The 22,389-nt window shown below is 42.8% G+C and overlaps 1 protein-coding gene across 1 annotated transcript in view; it reads right to left on the bottom strand.

The window, feature by feature from the left end:
* Positions 1 to 22,389, bottom strand: part of LOC126305103 (rab effector Noc2-like) — an 817,922-nt gene that overhangs the window by 115,026 nt on the left and 680,507 nt on the right. Inside the window, exon 7 of the mRNA XM_049992015.1 lies at positions 10,023 to 10,142. Coding sequence (XP_049847972.1) covers positions 10,023 to 10,142 — 120 coding nt within the window. The remainder of the gene's footprint in view (positions 1 to 10,022; positions 10,143 to 22,389) is intronic.

Consider the following 22,389-nt stretch of genomic DNA (forward strand, 5'->3'; position numbering starts at 1 on the left):
CCAATGTGACGCGCAACTTGACCACCATACGAAAGCTGATGTGTTCTGACACTTTCACACGATTCTATGAACGTTCTGCGGGTTTTACTCAAGTGCGGACAGACTACGCAGAACACCTGAATCATGAAAAGCACCACCTTAAAGTTTCTTTATTTTTATTAATCAACTTTGGAAACTTTTTGGACTGGCGGTGCATAACAATAGTGATCCGATCCAGAAGCCAACAATTTCGTCTACGATGCTTATACGGAAAATGAGATAAGAAGAACATCTGTGCGAGCCAATGATGCACAATGTTTTATATATTTGGTAACGAATCCACGTAATGTAATTTTAGAAACTAACTATAGATGTCTTACATTTATATAAATTTTGGGAGACGTGTCAACTTGCTGATCTATTGACCTATCAGCTTATTATTGCAACGTTCCTGCCTGTTAGTATCCAAGCGCAACGTTAGTGTAGTTTTCCTCGGATCTATGGAGTGGATGAAATGGGGGCACTAGCACCCCCTCCACCTCGCTATACGCAAGTTGTCAGGGAGGGAGAAAAGTAGTGCCGTCAATACAGACGGGCGGAATAAAGGAAGCCATTTCAGTAGGAAGAATGCAGACGTCCTACGCAAGGCCAGGCAACAAAACGGAGAGTTTTGAAAGGAGTCTGATGTGAAGGGAAATCAAGCTGTTGTGGCTGATTGATGTAGCAGCCTGAAGTTATCAATATACGAGTGATGATCAATAAGAAACGCACAAAAAAAAAAACCATGATGTACAGTAGATGAGTATGCCTCAGTTTTAGCTATGAATCAACATAAGTGGAAATCTGCACCCATTCTCTTAGACAGCGGCATCCATTCCGATAACACTCCGTTTCTAGAAAATAACTGCGTAAGTTGTGTTTCCTTTTGTTCTGAATTGATGTGTGTGTTCGCACTGGTATTTCTTCATAGTACCACATGAAAGTTGATAGCGCAAACCCTGAACGGTATGGTGAATGCTGGGCCACCTAACAACCACTTATCAATGTTTTTTAACTTACAGAACCTCTAAGATACTAGTGCCGACGTGATCATCCTCATAAAGAAGTATGGCATTTGCAACACTGATTGCAGGCAATTTTTTTACAATTGGCATAAGTCAACTCTGGCAGTATTCATCCATAGGTTGCAGCGTTTTCGAACGATCCAATGGAAAAAATTACTCGAAAATAATACCCTAACTATTAGAATACAATCATCATAACCATCATCATCACCCGTTTAACTTCTAATTTATCTATTATCTTTATGTATGTATGTATGTTGTTCCACATCTTCTCAGAAGCCACTGGACAGATTCTGACTAAACTTTGTACATAATCTGACGAGAAATACTCTAGAGGGGTGAGATACACTTATTTCCCGTATAGTTGTCGATGAAAAGCGGATGGCGCAGAAGAATTTCTCAGGAACGTCGGAATCAACTTAAACCAAACTTTGTATGCATGTTACCGGCAAAGTGTCAAATTAATGTATTTTATAGAATGCTTAGGCAATATACAGAATGTCTAGAACTTTTTGGGAAAGTTTTTAATTTCATAATTTTCCCAGAAGTCTATACAACCCCTAAGTATTTTAACAAATGCGTAATACACACAGGCAAAGTATAAAATTACAGCGGAATAACGTGTCCAAAGTAGCACAGATGTTTATGAAAAGCTCTATGTTGTGATGAGTTATATTACCATACAGTATGTAGTAGACAACCCGCCAAGTTAGCCAAGAGCGCTAATGCGCTGCTTCCTGGACTACGGTAGGCGCGCCGGCCCCGGATCGAATCCGCCCGGCAGACAGACGACGAAGGCCGGTGTGCCGACCAGCCTGGATGTGGTTTTCAGGCGGTTTTACACATCCCCTAGGTGAATACCGGGCTGGTCCCAACGTCCCGCTTCAGTTACACGATGTGCAGGCATCTTAAAACGTTCGCACTGTTCCATGGATTACATTAGATACAGACAGCTGGGGTACACTTATTCCATCCTGGGGGGTATGGGGCGGTGGCAGGAATAGCATCCGATCACCCTCTAAGATTAACATTGCCAAATACGTTTCTAACCACGCCGACCCTGCGCAACCGCGGGATAATGGCGCAAGCGATAGAAGAAGAGTATCTAGTAGACAACTCCTTTGTTATCCTGTATCGCCTGTCATGGACAATAGATGAATGGGTCTCAGAGTATGAGAAATAACTCATTACCTGGTACGTAAAATTCAGCAGTTGTACCAGTGTTCTCTGGACGTTCATTAAGCTGTACTTCTTCATTAATCAATAAGGACGAAACTGCTTCTTCTTCACAAACTTGGACGTATTTACGCCACTCATCTTTTCGTTACAGCGATCGCCTGTTAGGAAAACACTGCTCTTAAAGAACTACTCCTCTCGTTGTCTGCAACTCTCTATAAAATCGTTCTTTTATTGCAACTACCGAATCGTCAGTCATAAAATTTTCACAGTCATCATGTGCAGTCTCCATTTTAGCGAAAGTGAAGCTGGGACACAACTGAGCTCCAACCGAACTGGACTGAAACTGTTACAACAATGATGTGGATCTTTTAGGTGTGAAAATATCCGAATTATCTTTCTTCCATACTTTGCATTTAAGGTAACCGACGTTCTCTTAATGGCTTGGACAAAATATTAAATAAGATGCATTGCGTACCCTACCTCATGGATTTTGGTACTCTTTATCGTACCTAGATGTTCAATCAGATGGCCGATTTCACTGTCTGCCGGTAACATATACACTGTTGAGCCAGGGTATTATGACCACCGCCCACCACAAGGTTCTATGCTGCCTGGCGACGCTCAGGGCACGTGACAAGTATATGAGCCTAGCATAGACGAATGGGGAATCATTCTAGCAACGATAAGTAGCGCAAATGGGGAAACTCGTCGACTGAAGTGACTTTGACAAATGCTATATTGTTGTGGCCCAGTGGCTGGGAGCGAACATCTCACAAACAGCGAAGCTGAAACCCTGAGTAGGCGACAAGGAGTTGGACGTTCATACGTCATCACAGGACATAGGGTTGCCCGCTCTTGAAAGCTGGATAGGCGGCGATCTGTGACGAATCTGACGACAGAGTACAGAGCTGGTGCAGGCACAGTTGTTTTGGAGCACGCTGTTCAGTGCACAGTGTTGAATATGGTGCTCCGAAGCAGAGGACCCCTACGTGTTCCCATGTTAACCCAACAACATCGTCAATTATGGCTGCAGTGGGCCCTGGATCATCGAGATTGGACCGTGGATCAATGGAATCGTGTCGCGGATGAATACCGTTTATTGTTAAACCAGTTCGATGGTCGTGTCCAGTTACGTCATCCAGGCGAGTGGATGGTCGAGATATGCAGCGCGCCACGGACACAGGCCGGTGGGAGCAGTGTTATGTTATGGGGGACTTTCACCTGCGCTTCTATGAGACATGCGGTAGTAATCGAAAGCACAGGCAGCTGTGGACTATGTGAATGTTATTAGGGACCACCTGTAATCCCTTATGCTCGATGTCTTCCTCAACAGCGGTGGTATCATCCAGAGGGATAATTGTCCGTGCCACAAGGCTAGAATCGTGCTGCAATGGTTTGAGGAGCATGACAGTGAATTCACGTTGATGTTTTGGCCATAAAATTCGACTTATCCGCATCCGATGAAACCCAACTGGGACGCTATCGTGTGCGAGCTCCGCGCCCACATACCAGCCGCCCGTGAATTGCGGGATGTGTGTGACCCGTGCGTAGGCTCTGGTGCCACAAATCTCTGGAAACCTAACAAGTACTCGTCGAAGCAGAATCACTGCTGAAATACGTCCGACAGGTGGACCAACATGCTTTTAAGTAGGTGGCCATAATGTTTTGGCTCATCAGTGTATACAAATAATAAACATGTATGTATACATATAATTATTTGCATAATATAAATATCTGCATAAAAATGCTGTGGGGCTAATATACCCCTATGACATATAGGGAAGGTAGCGCGAGAAGCCGTGTCATGCAAAAATATTCGATGACGGCTTATACTGGCATAGTATCCAGTGTTTTATGGGTTCCTAAGTTCATTAGTGACAGTCCCAATCGCTTTTCACATGTAGGGATGAGGCGGAGTGCAAGGATAGTGACGTATTTCCATATATCAGTCAGCCAGGAATATCAGACTTGTGTCAAGCATCATTTACTATCTGAGAAAAATATTACTGTGACAGAAAGACACACAGAGCACTGAGAGCAGGGGTAAAATTGGTTATATAAAAGCATAATCCAGGAATATGTAGAGTAATTTCAACAAAATTTAATATAAACAGAGACTGACGCAAAAGAAAACGAGAAAAAATAAAGCACGCAGAAGACATGGTTCCACGTCGATGATACTTCGTACACGTATACACCACTGGAGGGTATGTACCTGATTAGAGCGCCAATTCTCTGTGACTGGTAGGACGGCCACCAGACCGCTTTAATGTTGTTTGTTTTTAATGTTGTTATCGGATCTGGTAGAGTATGTGAGGGGAATGAACAGCGTCATATGTTGGGGGTTTGGGGGTTCACTGTGAAAGACTTGGAGGTGCCACGTACTCATCTCAGAGTGCGTTATCACCACCTGACAGAGTTTGAAAGTCACCTCATTGTGGGTCTCCATTTGGCCAACTGGTCAAGTCATGCAACATTCACTCTTGTGGGGCATTCGGATGCGGCAGTGGTCCGATGTTGAACAGCATCGTCACGTAGGGGCAGGCATTCTCCTAGTTAAGGTTGCTGTCCACTACGTCTGACCACTACTGTAGAGGACTGCCGTACTGTGCGACAAGCACGCTATAAAGCCTTCACATTTTTGCTTGCGGTACGTGAACAAGTAATGGACTTCCTCAAACATACTTTGTCATCCAGCACCACTGGTTAGAGACTATCAGCATCCAGACTAGTTATTGACCGTCCCATGCGTAATGTGCCGTTAACGCCGAAACACAAGCGGCTGCATGGTGCTGTGACAGAGAAGCATGGATGGCTGATGAATCGAGGTTCTGCACCACACAGATGACCGTCTTCGGCAAGTATGGTGTTACTCCTGTCGTTATTGTGTGTGGAGCCGTCGGAACCGATTTTAAGATCACGGCTGACAGTGGTTGACAGCACAATGGTGCGTTCCTGACATGCCATGATATCGTGTAATCCGATCAATTTGTTTATCAGTCAGCCGACGTCTTATACTTAGTCCATCATATAACTTGGTACTTCCCAACTGCTCTTTGAGTCTACGTAGTCTCGTGCCCATCCTCTTTTGCACATGATTAATGCACTCTAGTTTTGTGATTGACAAATCACCATAGGGTTTACTCTCCACCATTGCCTTATACAATCGTGAGTCTCCATCCCCCGGAAAACTCATGTAGCGAACAGCACGGTCATGCTGGGAACGTTGGAACATTTTCACTGCAGAAGCAACTTCCATCCCTCCACTAGTTCCTTCATAGTTTCTCTGACAATTCATTTCATGCTTAGTTTGCTTTTCAGTACTCTTGCCTGCTTGCCTACAACCCAGACACTACATGGTCAACACATCAACATCCAACATCTTCCCATTGTCGATGCTGATAACAGATGCACATGAATTCTTTGACTTTAAACCTCTTTCTTGCCAGGATCCGTCGAATGATATTGCTGTGTCAGAACTACCATTTTCGGCTACAGCCTGCTGTGCTGCTGTAGTCACTGAGTCCATAGCACACGCCTTGACACTACTTCTTACTATGGAGTTGTATTTGATAGATTTTGTAGGGGAACTAGGGAGGTTCAGCAAGCCACAAAGAACCTTACCAGCATAATGGCCTTTCCCTATGCATCTAATTCCATAGAGTATCTTAGATTAGTGTCAAAAAGTCCATTCTTTACACTTACATCTGAGGTCTTGAAAGTCTTTTCGCTTTTACAGTTCAAACACATTATTTGTAAAGTGCACACCAGACCACTGCGTTGAGATAGCTTTTCAGAAATTTCAATTTCTCCTCCACATATACTACAACACACTGTTTCACACAAAGCTGAAATAAGTATATGGAAATTAATAATGCTATTGCAGTTTGTTTCACTGTCTGAAGCTGCGTTGTATTTTGCATCATTACCCAGCAGTTTTTTCTTGGAAGCACTCGGAGGAGTAGAAGGACTGTCACTATTTACAACCAAATTATCACCCCTTCGGCGCTAACAATTCTTTTTATTGCTGCTATATTTGTTCTGTCGTACCTGTTTCCCATGTTTCGTATTTTTTGAAACACTCCTTTTGGTTTAGTCATGACGAAAACTATCACAGGAAACACAGAAACTAAAACGCGGCTAGTGGATAACTTGATGTCAAACACAAACAAATGTACAGTTAAAAGAGTTTACTGTGAAGTACCAACAGTGTAGGCAACTCATGAAACGGACAGTTCTCTACAAAACAAAAGAAACAACAGCCTTCTAGACTGTATAGTTCCAATGAAAAATGCAAATATGCTAAATGATGGAAAACAAAATTCTCGGAAATGTCAATGCATGATTATTTTCAAATATTTATTTAAAATAGTAAATAACCGAATATTTCAATAAAACCGACACCACATTAACCATAAACATTCATATTTTCATAATTTGCATAATAGTAAAAATGTCAAATTTTGTCATTTTGGGTGGTACGACTCCCCTTAATTAATCGCGATCATGATTTTAACTTTCACGATGTGGGGAATCGTGCATCACCAATAGTTTACTCTCGCATACAATGTTACTGCTCCCTTGTCAACCAGGTACACAACATTTTCTCAGAAGGCATTACGGTAGCATAAAGTTCTGCCACTCATATGGTGTTCAAGTCGAGGTCGGAAGCGCTTTGCTTCCGATTCTGAAGATGATGTCGCTGATAAGGGGGAGGATGGGAGTACCACGGACGCTGAGGCAAGAGCAGAGTACTGCCTATGTCCCTACCTGTTTGCACTACGTGCTGAAAAGGGCGTTGACTGCGAACAAAGACCTAAGGCGACCATAGAGCAGGTACCGCCGTTATTTGTTTACGAGACAAGTGACTATGTGGATCTCGTGACCGAGGTCACCCCTAGCCTTACTGCATAACGTAAGACTGCTTTCAAGGAACACATGATGCGCGTGACCAGAACTATCTACAACTCAGATGGTGTGCTGAAATTCCATCGGGTGCTTTTTTTTTTCAACTTCGAAGCCGATAATTACGACTCAGAATTCGAATATTCAGGGAATGTATCCTAATGCGGCACAATTCCGAGGAACATGCAAGGTGAGTCAGGAAGAAAGGTACGTGTTTTGACAGGGGATAGCATTAGTGATTCTGAACAAAAAACTTGATGTGGGCATATGCCCTATTCCGAATGGTTTTCGTGATAAAACACTTTTAACGTACATTTCTATTTATTTTCTGTATTATTCATAGTCATTGTTTACAACGTACCACAGTAGTATATAGGAAGTTGCGACGAACATTTTGATACAGGACGCTTGTGGTCTACCAAGTCAGAAAACTACCTCAAATTGGCCTACAAAAAGTACTTAAGCTACAGCGCACGTGCGTCACTCGAGGTTTCCAATATTTTCGAGATCTCTTCGCGCAAACTGTTAGTCCTAGACAAAAAATAAATTGGATCTTTTTTAATGAAAATTTAATTTACTTTAATTGTGTACTGAAACACGTGTTACATGGAGTATGTGGTTTCGAGTTATTAAAGAAAAACATACAAAAGTGATATTAAACGTGTTCTATCTCGGAAACCATTCGCAATAGATCACTGTCCATACGAAGTTTTTTGTTCAGAATCACGAATACTATCGCGTCTCAAAGCATGTACATTTCCTCCTGACTCACCCTGTATAACTGAATAACAGTAGCTAGAGAAACTATTGGAGTACTTTTCTGGGCATCGGATGTATGAAAGTGAGGGTATGAACAAGTCAGGGTATGAAAAACTCAAGAACCAACAGTGAAAAAGAAGTATGAAGGTGGAACGAAGAATGTCTGATTCCAAGTGAATGCAACTGTTGAGATTATGCAAGTGATTTATGAGCGTTGCAAATCTGATGTGTGAGCTATAAATGACGGAAGAATATGGTGTTTTACAGAATTACGGGGAGGAATGATTCATTACTTAATAACACTTTTGTATAGGCGCAGCTCATATAGCTTTATGTGTCTTTTCTATTTACTACAGAACCGTGCCCCTACATTTATATAGTAGGCGTTGCGATAAAATATGACTGAAAATCGGCGATTATGGTACATGCGTCATGCCAGCTTAGGAAAATCAGGGAAGGCAGAGATTGCAGCATCACTTGCCGTCTTCTTACGTCACACGGTAGAAAAGACTTCTTTGCTTATGTGTGGGCATTGGAAAAAATCGACAGCAAAAGTGAAAAAATAAACGATTACTGTACATTATAAAAACAAAACACAGTGTAAAGATTTCCTTCTCTTTCGTATGAAAAAAGAAAATATTTAGGAGCAAACGCACAGGCGAAATTAAGTGAAGAATTCATTAATTTACTGGGTTTTGCTGGAGCACAAGAGTTAAAAACTAAGTCGTAATTCAGTGGATGCACGACACTCTGTAGCTAGCTTTGGAACCAAAATTAAATTAATTAACGGCTAGTGGCATTACAGTTTTAGTTACAAGAAATTACAATAATTTATAAAATAAAACGAGCGTTCAATAAGTAGGGCAACACATTTTTTCTCCCGACCAGTTTCGGTTGAAAAAATGTGAATTTACTGTGGGACACCGTGGAATACTACTTCGACCGTATGGTTTCATCAAATTCCAATACGTTGGTGCGGTATATGTAGCGTTGAAAATGGCGTTCGTAACGCAGATACATTCCAAGCAGACAGCTCTCACTGCGTTTCTTTTGGCGGAAAACAAGAGCATCGCAGATATTCCTAGGCGACTGCAGAATGTCTACAGAAACCTGCCAGTGAACAAAAGCACGGTGAGTCGTTGGGCAAGGGGTCTGTTTTCATAGCAACAAGATCACGCGAAACTGTCCGATCTCCCCATGCCAGCCGCCCGAGCGCAGCTGTGACTCCTGCAACGCTGGAAGGTGGTGACACTCTCATCCGAGGTGACTGACGGATCACAATGAAACACCTCGCTGCTCAACTGGACGTCTTTGTTGGTAGCGTTGACACACTTGTCCGTAGGATGGGAGATTCAAAATATTGTGGCTACTGGGTTCTTCCCCACCTAAGAGAATGGCACGGTTAGAGGCGCCATGACACGGATTGCGCGACTACTCCTGCCGGAGGTTGGAGTCCGCCCTGGGGCATGGTGTGTGTGTTGTTCTTTACACAAGTTAGTTTAATTAGTGCGTAAGTCTAGAGACCGATGACCTCAGAAGTATGGTCCCTTAGGAATTCACACACATTTGAACATTTGAATACCATAAAGAGCAACTAAGAGCATATGTGCGCGTTATGAGGCGTTACGAAACAATGCGTGGATGGTGGGGACGTTATTGTGTTGCAAGACGTTAACTCTGATGTCGATCACTAGAGTGCTACCATGAAACCATAAAGGCCCTCTCAGCAAGGATGCGTAAGGCTGTCGCGCTGAACGGAGTTATGTTCACATGAGTGGGGAATAATATAGCGTATTGGAATCCTGAATAAAACCAACTTCCTTTCAGAAAAAAGTGTTGCATTATTTATTACAACGCCTGTCTTATGAACTTATCGATTGTTATGTATATGCATGAATCTTATTCATGCGTTGCGAATACCATTTTGCCAAAGAATTTTAGTTGAGAAGCGGAAGAAAATTAGTAAGGAAATGAAATTAAGTAAAAGTAGAGAGATACAGTTATGTTATATCATCACAGTAGAATAACTCATTTACAAGACGCTGCTTTGTAGTTTCCACTGCTGATGAATCACATGTTAATATTTATTGTGCACAAGAAATTTAAGATGCAAGAAGGATGCTACTTAGTACGTACCTTGAAGAACCAGGCGCCCGACTTCTTCCACATTTCTCGTGTCTCAGAGCAAATCTTGCAGAGTGAAATGGGCTCCTTGTGAGCGGTGAACGTCTCGAAGCCACACTTCTGGCACACGGCCTGTATAACGACCACAGAGACAATCCAGTTAACAAGAGTAGAGATTTAAGAAGTCATTGGCTGTAAGTTTAAAACGAAAGTATTTGTAGTCAATAAAGTAAACACAATTTTTTGTCTCCATTAATAATGGCCACATTTACCTGTATCTTTATTTTGCTAGCTTCTATTCAGATGCCTTACAAATAAATGTCTTTAAAAGTTTTCCTTAATCAAACCTGCAGGATGCCTCGATGAGAATAATGTTTTAAACGCGGAATCTGTGCACCATGGGATGAAAATCAGTTCATTCATCAAAAGAGTTGTGTGGTGTCCAGTGATGTTCATAGTTTGCAGGGTGTAACTTTGCAGATGTTGAGGACATGTACTGGGAACAAGACGGTTTAGTTTAGCATAGGATCTCGTGTCCGGAAATACACCGTTTTCGCGCTACACACAAAATACCGCAACACAAGTTCAAATCTACCGCATTTTCGGCGCCACTGACTAGTAGAGATCAGAAATGGAGCGAGTACGAGTCTAATGCTGTGGGTTGCATACTTCACCATTCAAGGGAGCGCTGTTACATCAGTACCAATTGGCTTCTATTGTTCTCTCTGTATTTCCCCATGTACCTCAACTCCGAGAACTGTAGCGCTGCGGTCGCTTGATACTCGTCTACCCGTTCTCTCTAGGGCTGTAATACTCGTCTACCCGTTCTTTCTCAATGTAGCATGCAGGGCTGTAATGCTGGCCGTGACTTATTGTTAGTACGGAGATGTATACACGACCTTGCTGCTGTAAAGTACGAGTACCACTGACATGGCGAAATGACCGGCTTGTAACGAAGCTGTCTTATGTAAGACTGTGTAGGGTGTAAGACGAAGTTACTGATGTAAAGTACACACTTACAAATGTGTTCCATTAGAGGAAGAGTGATTTCTGGAATACATTTCTCGCTGTAGTCCACACTTCAGACCAAAAGCTTAGAAATATCGACCAGTGTAAATAAATAAATAAATAAATAAATGGCTGTACTCTCGTTTATTCCTACTGCACCATGGGAAAACATATGTACTATGTGAAACGAAAACTTGCATAGGGCAACTTACTGTTATATTCCTGCGACAAAAAGCTACGTAGAAGGTTTCGTCGTCGTTCAAGGAATACGGTAAGTAAGTCTATAGATAATATAGAGCTGACTAGTACTGCTGCTGATAAGAAGAATAAAATATCTGTTAAAACTGTTGTTGCCCATACTATGCTTCATGGTCCTGCAGTTTTTGTAGGGTGTAAATCTAATTTTAGTTCGGTTTTTAATGATACTTTTTCTCATGGTAATGATTAGTTTACTATAGCAATTGTTAGAGGACATAGCGGTGTTATTAATGATCAAATCTGTTGTTGCCCATACTATGCTTCATGGTCCTGCAGTTTTTGTAGGGTGTAAATCTAATTTTAGTTCGGTTTTTAATGATACTTTTTCTCATGGTAATGATTAGTTTACTATAGCAATTGTTAGAGGACATAGCGGTGTTATTAATGATCCTAGTCTGCAGAATTTTTTCTGAGCGTTCTGTTACTGCTTTTCGAATTTGTCACGTTATGGACTAATAGCTTATTTTATTTTAGTAATCAGTCGTCATTTAGACACTGCACTTTATCCTCTTGTCATGTCCTCTGCTGCTGTCGTTCCACACTGGGTAACTGTTTGGTGTACATGCCTACGTAATCGTTCGAAGTCCTCTGAATGGATATTAAAATAAATTCACAGAAGTCTTCGGAAAAATTTTATCCATATAAATATATTTATAAACAGAAGAATGTTCACTGTTAGCCGATCAGTTGCTGTATCAGCATGTAACTTTGTTCTATGACTTAGGCATGACTTTGTGACATTTCAACTTGCAACCGAGTACCGCTATAAAGCCGAACTCATGATTGCGCGAGATAAATGAAAAGTAATTTACAGTTTAATGGTGAAAATTTCTTTCAAAACAGTTGCACATGAAGAGGGAATGCGGCGAGGCCGCAGTTATAATTGCGAATTTGTGTACTCGTTCACCTTTCTGAGGGAGTAGAGTCCACGTGTACCCCACAACAGGCTCGGGTGACGAGTTTAGCGCGTCGGAGACTCTCCCAGCAGAGTATATGGGCGACGAGTTTGGAGGTGACGTCACAGCACTCGCTGGCGACTTTAAAGCGAGTATACGGAGACCACTTCTGATCTCTATTGACTAGAGTGTTACGTACGTCATTTGCCGATCACCGGATGTCTCACGCTCACTACTACCTTTGGGAACAACATGACATCCGTGATTTACGAGACCCCATTGGCATCCGAGGCACGAGTTATTGGCGTCGGCGTGGATTGTGGAGAACCGGGCTTGGTGATCGTGTGTACCGTGACATCGTACGGAGGTAGCATTATCTGTGTTGACGTCGCTGTTCGTCACATCGAGCCCCACTTGTGACGACGACAAGCAATTGGAGTCGGAGAGCCAAGTGTGTTGTGGTATTTTGCGTGTAGCGGGATAACGTCACGCTTCTGAACCTGAGTTCCTATGCTATACTTTACGGTATTGGTGTCCGTTACCAGTCCTCAACAAGCGGGGTGCGCTCAGCCCTTGTGAGGCAAATTGTGGAGGTACTTGACTGAGAAGTGGCGGCTCTGATCATGAAACCTGACAAGGTTGGGAGTGCGGCTTACTGACCACATGCCCCTCCATATCCGCACCCAGTGGCACCAATGACTGAGGATGACACGGCGGCCGGCCAGTACCGTTTGGTCTTCCGAGGCCTGTTCGGACGGAGTTTAGTTTAGTGTATAGGATCACCGAGGTAATTATTGGCCACGCCCATAAAAGAGTATACCGGTCGCTTTGGAGCGCTGTACATGCTGTAGAACTGGTGACAGGCGGTTGTGTGAAACTTCACCGCTGAGGGAAGTCAGGGGACCCAAGTGGTGTATATGTGCCTGTCGTTTGTATGAAATCAGCACAGTGAGATGGACCGATGGGGAGACATGTCAAGATTGCTCAAATGATCTATCACTTTTGAACATCGCCATGACCACACCGTGAATGAAGTTGACCGATTTGTTGGTTTATCAATACGGACGATTTCGTTGAAGGCACACTGAGCCATTTGAGACATCGTGTCTGGAGGGTATATTTCAGGCAAGAGGTGGCTCTATAAAGTTTTGAGGCTGTTCTTGGTAACCTTTACAAGGACGTAGTCATTTTATTTACTGTGAACATCAACCAGGGTGTTTATTTCAACATTCTAGGTGACTTAATGATGCCCTTTCTTCTTCACGATGAGTTTGCTGGAGACCTTCCCGTCCTCCAGAATGACAAAATCTGTGTTTACGGGCTTACGGCTTAAATCAGTAATTTGAAAAACACTCGGTCCCCCCATTGAACTTCCACCGGCCCGCTAAATCAGCCGATCTTAATCCCATAGAAGACGTCTGAAGCTCTTTTTAACAGTGAATGAAACGAAGCAATCATCATCCCCGCAATTTGGTAGTTCTGTGGGGTTAATTATGAGCGGGTAGCTTCAGTGGACGTGGCATACCTAAAGAGACTAGTGGACTCTGATAATCGCCGAACTGAGACCATAATCAAAGCTAGAAGCAATGTTAGCGTAATGTCTCCTGGGATGAGCAGTTGTTTGCCTAGCGTGCTTTTACTGCCACATGCCTCGCTACGAATATAGTTCGTAGACGTGTTGTGCATTTCTGTGGCTCAGACAAAGTTGGCGGTCCCCTATAATGTACCTGATCTTGAATCTAGTGATGTGATTTTGCTAATGAACATAAGTTTCATAGGTTTTGGACTAGACGGTAAGGATATAATATTGTTCAAGGGATTATACACGTTATCAAAGAAGACTATAACATTTGGGGATAAGTAAAGAACTGAGAAGAGCACTTTAGAAAGTTTCAGACAAGGGTGTGGTTTGCACCGATACCTTTCAGTATTTATTCTGGTAAAGAGACAATTACATTATTAAAAGGTTGGGCAAGTGATGGTAGGCCCTGCGCTTTGAAGGTTTCGTGGAAACTTAATTATATATACAGGATGATCAGAAACAGGCTGAAAAGCATGTAAGGACCTGCAGGGCAGGATGCGCTCAGAAATAATTATTACGAAAATAAGATGATATGTTGTGCTGTTTACGATTTCATTAGCATTTAAGTTAGCCAGTCAGGTCGTTGAGGGCACACATTCAAGCAGCCTGCCAGGAACGTTGTTTCCAAACGTGTTCGCTTGTTTTTCTAAAACCTAACAAGAGCGCGATATAAAAACTGGACCTGGGACAATAGTAAAGATCGAACCTGAGCCAACAGGTGAACAGATTATTGCGCTGTCATGTACGCTATAACAGCAACTGACACTAATTATATTGACAGGTTGTGAATTTTCGAGCGCGACTTTATTTGATAACTTGAATTCTAGTTAAATCGGAAACAGCGCAACGTATCGAATTTTTTTCTTAACAATTATTTCTCAGCACAACTTGCTCAGCAACACTGATGCAAGCTTTTCAGACTGTTTCTGCCCACATATATAGATAGCTTATCAAACCTGCAAATCGACACTCTCAACGATTTTGCTTGTTGTAGATATCGATACCAGCAAGACATTGGTCACAGGAATTCGAAAACTTTCGAGAATGTTTTGATTTAATGTTTTAATTTCCTTTTTTGCATAATTTCGCATTTGATATAGTAATTATATAACCAACATCATTTTATGTAATTTTGCATCAGCTGTTGTAATTATATGATTAAAAATTAACAATTTTCTGATTGTTTATTTTACTTGCAATATAAAACTTGCTTCCCTCCAAATTTCGTGATTCTAGATCATGTTCTGATGAGTCAGTTTGCTGCGATTAAAAATATGTGAGATGAATGTCCCTATCTTTTGACAGGATTTATTTGGAAGTTTAAATTTTTTACATCGCCAAGGGACCGAAGGCTTTTGTATGTGATATAAATTCCAAAGTGATACGTCTAACTGTTCTTGAGAAAAAGGGGCCTTAACAGCGGACAGACATACAGATAGACGGAAAACAAAGTGATCCTATAAGGATTCATTTTTACCGATTAAGATACGGAACCATAAAAAAACAAGTGTAAAAATAGAAAGGAAACGGGTGAAACCGGTAAAGTATGCAGGTGACGAAGCGGTGTCGACAGAATCAGAAGATGTTCATAACAAGAGTAATAACATTCAGCAAACACGAAAGTTCCATCAAGTATCATTAAAACGACAGCCCCTGCAACAAGTTAAATATTTTTAGAAAGTTAAGGACTTTGGTGAGGAAAAACAGAAGCCTTATAGAAGAAAAAAAGTTGGATATTTATCAGTAAAATAGCTTCACAAAGGGTTTGTTGACAACAAAAAGAATTTCAGTAGAAAGAAGAAAGAGATTCACAAACAGTCTTATGCAGGATGTGGTATTATAGAGCAGTGAATCAAGAACAGCCAAATTAAAGAAGAAAAATACGCTATGAGATCAACAGCACACAGCACCAGTTGCGTTCAATCCTCGCTGTATGACGGTTTGAAGTCCGCGGGAGACACTTTCAAGAAGGTGTCCGAATGTCTGTGGAGGATTGGCATCCCACTATTCCTCAGGAGAGGAACCGAAGAAGATACAGATGTTGAACGCTGGGGTGTAGAGCTAAGTCGGTGTTTTAACTCATCCCTTTGGGTTCAGGTTGGGACTTGGGGCATGCCAGTCCATTTCAGTAATGCGATTGTCCACAAACCATTGTCTCACGGACGCTGCTTCATGACCAGGTGCACTGTCATGCCGATACAATGAATTATCGTCTCCGAACAGTTCGTCAGCTGCATGCAGTACACGATAGTGTAAAATGTGTCCATATCCTTCCATATCTAGCGTCCTTTTAGCCGCAATGAGGAAACCAGACCCTAACCAAGGAAAACACCCCCACAGCATAACACCACCTCCTCTGTACTTTACTGTTGGCACTACAGATGAGGGCGCTCGCCCGACTAGCCATGCGGCCTAGCGCCCTTCTTCCCGAGCGGGAAAGCATGCCAGCCCCTGGCAAGAATCGGCCCGGCGGATTAATGTCGAGGTCCGGTGTGCCGGCCAGCCTGTGGATGGTTTTTAAGCCGGTTTTCCACCTGTACCGCTGCACAAACACCATCTCCACGTACGCGTATATCGTAATTACTCTACCACACAAACATTTGCGGTTACACACATCTGGTATCAGACGTTCCCTGGGGGGGGGGGGGGGGGGGGGGAAGGTTCCATTGAGGGCCGAACCACACAATAATCCTGGGTTCGTTGTGGGGTGGTGGTGGGGTGGGTGGACTGCTGTCGCCTGTTGTGGGGTTGTGAACCACTTGAACCACTGAGGACTACGGCGGGACGAAGCCTCTCCGTCGTTTCTAGCTCCCCGGTTCAATACACACAGTACACCTACAAATGATGGCAGAAAAAGTTCTCCGAGGATTCGTAAAACTCAAACAGATCGGTGATTCTTCACTCCAAATCACTCCATCAGTCATCTAGTCATCCATCGTTCAATGGCGCCGCTCTTTGTACCACTTCAAATTACGGAAACTTGCGGCCTGTGATGAGCTGCCCGATCTTTTTACCCTGTTCGTTTTAACTCCATGCGTACAGTCATTGTGCTAGTTGGACTGCTGGTGTTACTTTGGAACTCACGAGTGATTCCTTCCGCTGATTACATGCGGTTTTTACAACCACCCGCGGCTATACTCGGGGATTCCTGTGCGTCATACCTTGAAGTTCAAATATTCAAATGTGTGTGAATTCCTAAGGGGCCAAACTGCTGAGGTCAGCTGTTCCCAGACTTACACGCTACTTAAACTAAATTACGCTAAGGACAACACACAGAGCCATGCCGGAGGGAGGACTCGAACCTCCGGCGGGAAGGGGCCGTGCAATCCGTGACATGGCACTTCAAACCACGCGGCTACCTCGCGCGGCCCTTGAAGTCTTCTAGGTCTCGGTTTAGCAGTTGTTCTTCCTTCACTTTCACACTTCAAAATCATATCAACAACAATCGATGTGAGAGCCTTTAGAAGTGGCGAAATATCGCTGATAGGTCTGTTTCTCAGGTGATATTCCATGACTAGTCCACGTTCGAGACATTGAGATCTGCTCTACGCACTTTACTACTACTGCTTCTCTGCTGACAACACAACACTTCCCACCTCCTTACACACAGACGTGTCCACTTCTCGTGACACCTACTGGTCCACTGTACGCAGGGCTGTCCACAAAATTTTGATCACATAGTCCACCTAGACATTTTCTGAAATATGGTTGTTGATAAAAGTGCTTAAAGAAGACTAATAGAAAAGCGAAGGAAGAAATGCTTAATTAAATAGACGAAGAAAGGTCACTACACATGATAAGAACAAATAAAACTTCTGGTTGGGATCTTATATTACCCGCAACGGAGAGTTGTCGATCGAAAGATTATAGCGAGGAGAGGGAGGAAGAGAAAGGCACAAAATGACAGATAAAGCAAAACGTGGAGGACAGATTAAGAAAGGGAGATACGGCAGAAGAAAATGAAGAGTGCCAAGTCGACATATCTCTATGACGGGAGTACCACACATGATGAATAGTAATAATAATAATAATAAAATAATAATAATAATAATAATAATAATAAATTCTGTGTGTGGAGGTTTTTCATGAAAACATAGGTATAAAGTCACAACAAGCGCCGGCCACGGTGGTCTCACGGTTCTAGGCACGCAGTCCGGAACCGTGCGACTGCTACGGTCGCAGGTTCGAATCCTGCCTCGGGCATGGATGTGTGTGATGTCCTTAGGTTAGTTAGGTTTAAGTAGTTCTAAGTTCTAGGGGACTGATGACCACAGCTGTTAAGTCCCATAGTGCTCAGAGCCATTGAACCATTTTTTTTCACAACAAGCGTCGTATTAATATGCAGAGTTGGTACTGTATAATCTATATTGCTAAACGATTTACCCGGTGCAAAATCACCCAATACCAGTTGCAGGTTGCCTATTTAATGGATTCAAGGGCCAACTAAAATTAGATTTTCGGTACTTCATATGACTGCTGACCAAATTTAAAAATTATAATGCTGCCATGATCTATTCATGAAGAGCTATAACTTTATGTTAAAGACACAGACAAGTATCACAGTTAGAAACTATCTACATATCTTCAGACTCTGTAGGTCACGGCACGCAAATACTCTGATTATATCAAATGGTTCAAATGGCTCTAAGCACTATGGGACTTAACATCTGAGGTCATCAGTCCCCTAGAACTTAGAACTACTTAAACCTAACTAACCTAAGGGCATCACACACATCCATGCCCGAGGCAGGATTCCAACCTGCGACCCTAGCAGCAGCGTGGTTCCTGATTGTAGCGCCTAGAACCGCTCGGGCACAGCTGATTGTATCAGTCCACTATTTGAGAATGAGAGCATTTAGCGACTTCCACCAAACTTCACACGTAATTTCAATCATTTACGAAACTTTTTCTCTCTGAAACCTTTAATAAACAATTAAAGGCGAAAGGTTTATCATTTACAACAGTTTCGTTGTTCATGCATAAAAACATCATCAGGCACGATGTTTCAATTATTACTTCTTTACTACTCATTCTTTTAGAAATATATTTTGCACACACTATCCAGATGCATCACTGGATGCGCCTGCAAAATTATGTCGTTGTACTACAGTTAAGAGATATGACGTCGGTAACACTGAGGTGCGGGTTAAATTAGCCTTTGCTTGAAACGTATAAATAATACTGATTATGTTCATACAGTGTTTGGTAATGGCGAACGGCTATGCCCTACTGGTAACACCTGTTCCCGTCAGATCGCCGAAGTTAAGCGCTGTCGGGCTGGGCTAGCACTTCGATCGATGACCATCCCGTCTGCCGAGAGCTGTTGGCAAGCGGGGTGCACTCAGCCCTTGTGAGGCAAACTGAGGGGCTACAGTACTTAACTGAGAAGTAGCGGCTCCGGTTTCGTAAACTGCCATACGGACGGGTGAGTGGTGTGCGGACCACATGCGACTCCTTATCCGAATCCAGTGACGCCTGTGGGCTCAGGATGATACGGCGGCCGGACTGTACCGTTGGGCCTTCATGGTCTGTTCGGGTGGAGTTTAGTTTCATTGTTTGATAATGAGAGCACGTAGCGTCTCACTTACATTCCTAACATCGAATATTGATCTCACTAACTCATTTTTGAAGTACAGTGAAGTTTCAAGCTCTTTTCTACATGGGAATTCTATTGTTTAGAGAATCGGGGGTTTACTGGAGGTTAGAGAATAGATGAACCACAAGTTTGGACTGTCACTGGTCGCTGTATCCCTACGGGCCAGCTGCGTAATAACCATTTTTTCGTTTCAATTTCGACGCTGCCGTAGCTCTCACATTCCCTAAGCTGGTGCTGGTGGTTAGTGTTTAACGTCCCGTCGATTAGAGACGGAGCGGAAGATCGGGTTAGGGAAGGATTGGGAAGGAAATCGGCCGTGCCCTTTCAAAGGAACCATCCCGGCATTTGCCTGAAACGATTTAGGGAAATAACGGAAAACCTAAATCAGAATGGCTGGAGACGGGATTGAACCGTCGTCCTCCCGAATGCGAGTCCAGTGATTCCCTAAGCTTTGGACTTTTCTGGCATTTGGAATTACGTTCTCCGCGAGCTTTCCTCTGACTTGCGTTTCGTATAATTGCGTGCACATTTTCGAGCTTTTCGCTTATATTCTGACACCCGAATTAATGCCACAGCTAAACGCGTTTCCACGCTACACCGACTGATAACTTTACATGAAGCTACTTCGTAAAAATCACACGCACACGTGACAGGTAAAACAAATACTGAACGATAAACAAACACAGACATGTGAAGGACTTATTAGTCTCTTAGGTATTGGCGATTCAAATCTAACGGAATTTTGTCGCACAAGAAAGTTCAACCGACGAGCGATTAGACGTTATTACGTCAATAATAATAGTAATAAATAAGAAGAAGAAGAAAAAGAAGAAGAGGATTTACCGAACTGATGAATTCAGTCAACACATTTCTCTAATTTGTAATGTTATTGAGGATGGCAACTGTCTGAGGAGAAGAACAGATTCCTGTCACGATATGAAACAGACAGTCACAAGATATTGTCCAGCTGCAGGCGGTACGCCCTTATTTCTCCTGACTTAACTAACAGTTCACCTAACGTGTAGATCCACAAGTATAAAATCAAGCATAGTGGCGTGGTGGTTAATGCACTTCTCTGGTACTCAAGAGGACTGTGGTTCAGTTACCTGGCCGATAGATTCTCCGTCAGACTATTGAACACAGTATTAATAAGATTTGCTGAATTACAACACTTTGAAATTTCAATATATTATTTGTTCTTAGGTACATAACCATGCTGTAACATGAAACTTTTTTTTCACACATCAAGAGTAACTGTTGAAAGCTCATAAAAACACGTCAACGCACAAAACGTGAATGATATCATTTAAAGGTGGAATAATAAAACAAATTTAACTCGTATTACACGGCTAGATGGGACGAAAGTCTGAAAAGAGTTCCGAAGTACAATATTCATCCCTGATATAAACTCAACTTGTCTACAGAACTCACCGCTTGACACTGAGGTCTATTTATATGTAGTTTATTTGAAATGGCATTGCTGCGAGCCCACGATAATAACGTAAATTCCCAATGCTTCAACTCCTGTGAGTATACTTATCTTGTGATCGTTGCTTGTCCAGGATTGCGGATTCACAACTTTATATTTTTAGTGGTGTAATTTTTCACATTTCAGGTGACAAAAACTCCGAATAAAGTTTGTTACACAAAGACGACGAAAAAAGGGCTGTAATTCGGTACGGTATTGTTTGATAGAGATGATGAATCTCCTCATGAGAGATATAATGCGAAATTTTGTCCATTTGGCGCGTTAGATCGTCAAAATCCTGAGACGAGCTGCTTGGAGGGTGATGCCCATAATGCTCCAGACGTTCTCAATTGGGAAAGAATCCGGTATGAAAAGCATGAAGACAAGCAGTAGGAAATCTCGCCGTGTCTGGACGGGCATTATCTTGTTGAAATGTTAGCACAGGATGGCTTAGCATGAAGGGCAAGCAAACCGGGCGAAGAATATCGTCGACGTGCTGCTGTGCCGTAAGGATGCCACGGATGACAACCAAAGCGGTACTAATAGAAACGAAATGTTACCCCGAACTGTCATTCCTGGTTGTCTGGCACTGCGGCGGGCAACATTCAGGTTGATATCCCATGACAGTCTGGATCGTCTCCAGACATGTCTACACCGGTCGCCAGGGCGCGGTTCGAAGCATCACTCATGTTGGGAGACGCCATCACAGTAGGGAACTTGAAGCTAATGCGAAGGGAAATCAGAGATCGCACGGAAAAGATATAAGTGTTCGATTTCTCCGCTCGCTGTTCGAGAGTGGAATAATAGAGAATTATTGTGTAGGTGGTCTCATGAACACACTGCCAGGCACTTAAGTGTGATTTCCAGATTCTTCATGTAGATGTAGATGTCTTTGTATATGTAAATATCACTCAGATATTTGTAGGTTCGTCGATCTTTTACCCACTCCTTTTTAGAAAAGTGCATCGTCGCTGATTATGACGTCACGATTTGCACAAATTTCATGTCAGGCACGGGGTGGGGTTAGGGATGGAGAGGGGAGAGTGAGGAGAAGTTGAGAAACGGATTGGCCGTTTCGTTTTATGGCAGTGAGTTATTGGGAGAGCCAAACATGTGCGCTGACTTCGAAGATTAAAAAGGGATTGAGATACTGAATTGCTTTTTCTTTTTTATGACACTAAAATAGAAAGCTATGATTGCCAGAGACAAATATGTATAACAAAATTGGCTTAGAGGCTCTACAACTGGAGTACTTTCATTAAAGTGGTGTGGCTTACGAAAGGGGAGGGGAAGGAAAGGGTTGTGACTTATGAATAGGGGTCATGATTGGGAAGAGGTTGAAGGAGGGAGGAGGGAGAAGGAAGGGAGGATGGGGGTGTAGGGGGTCAGAGAGGAGGAGATGAGGCATAGAAAACTGGCCAGGGGAGGAACGTTTGGACGGGAGAGGGAAATGATGGTAAATGTGAAGGAATTTCGGGGGAATAGGGAGTAGAAAGGGAATATCAAGGTGAAATGTCAAATCTGGTCAATGTATTCCTACTGACGTCCTCAGTTTATCTACTGGAATGTAT

Source organism: Schistocerca gregaria, unplaced genomic scaffold (assembly GCF_023897955.1).
Source record: "Schistocerca gregaria isolate iqSchGreg1 unplaced genomic scaffold, iqSchGreg1.2 ptg000248l, whole genome shotgun sequence".
NCBI classification, from domain to species: domain Eukaryota; kingdom Metazoa; phylum Arthropoda; class Insecta; order Orthoptera; family Acrididae; genus Schistocerca; species Schistocerca gregaria.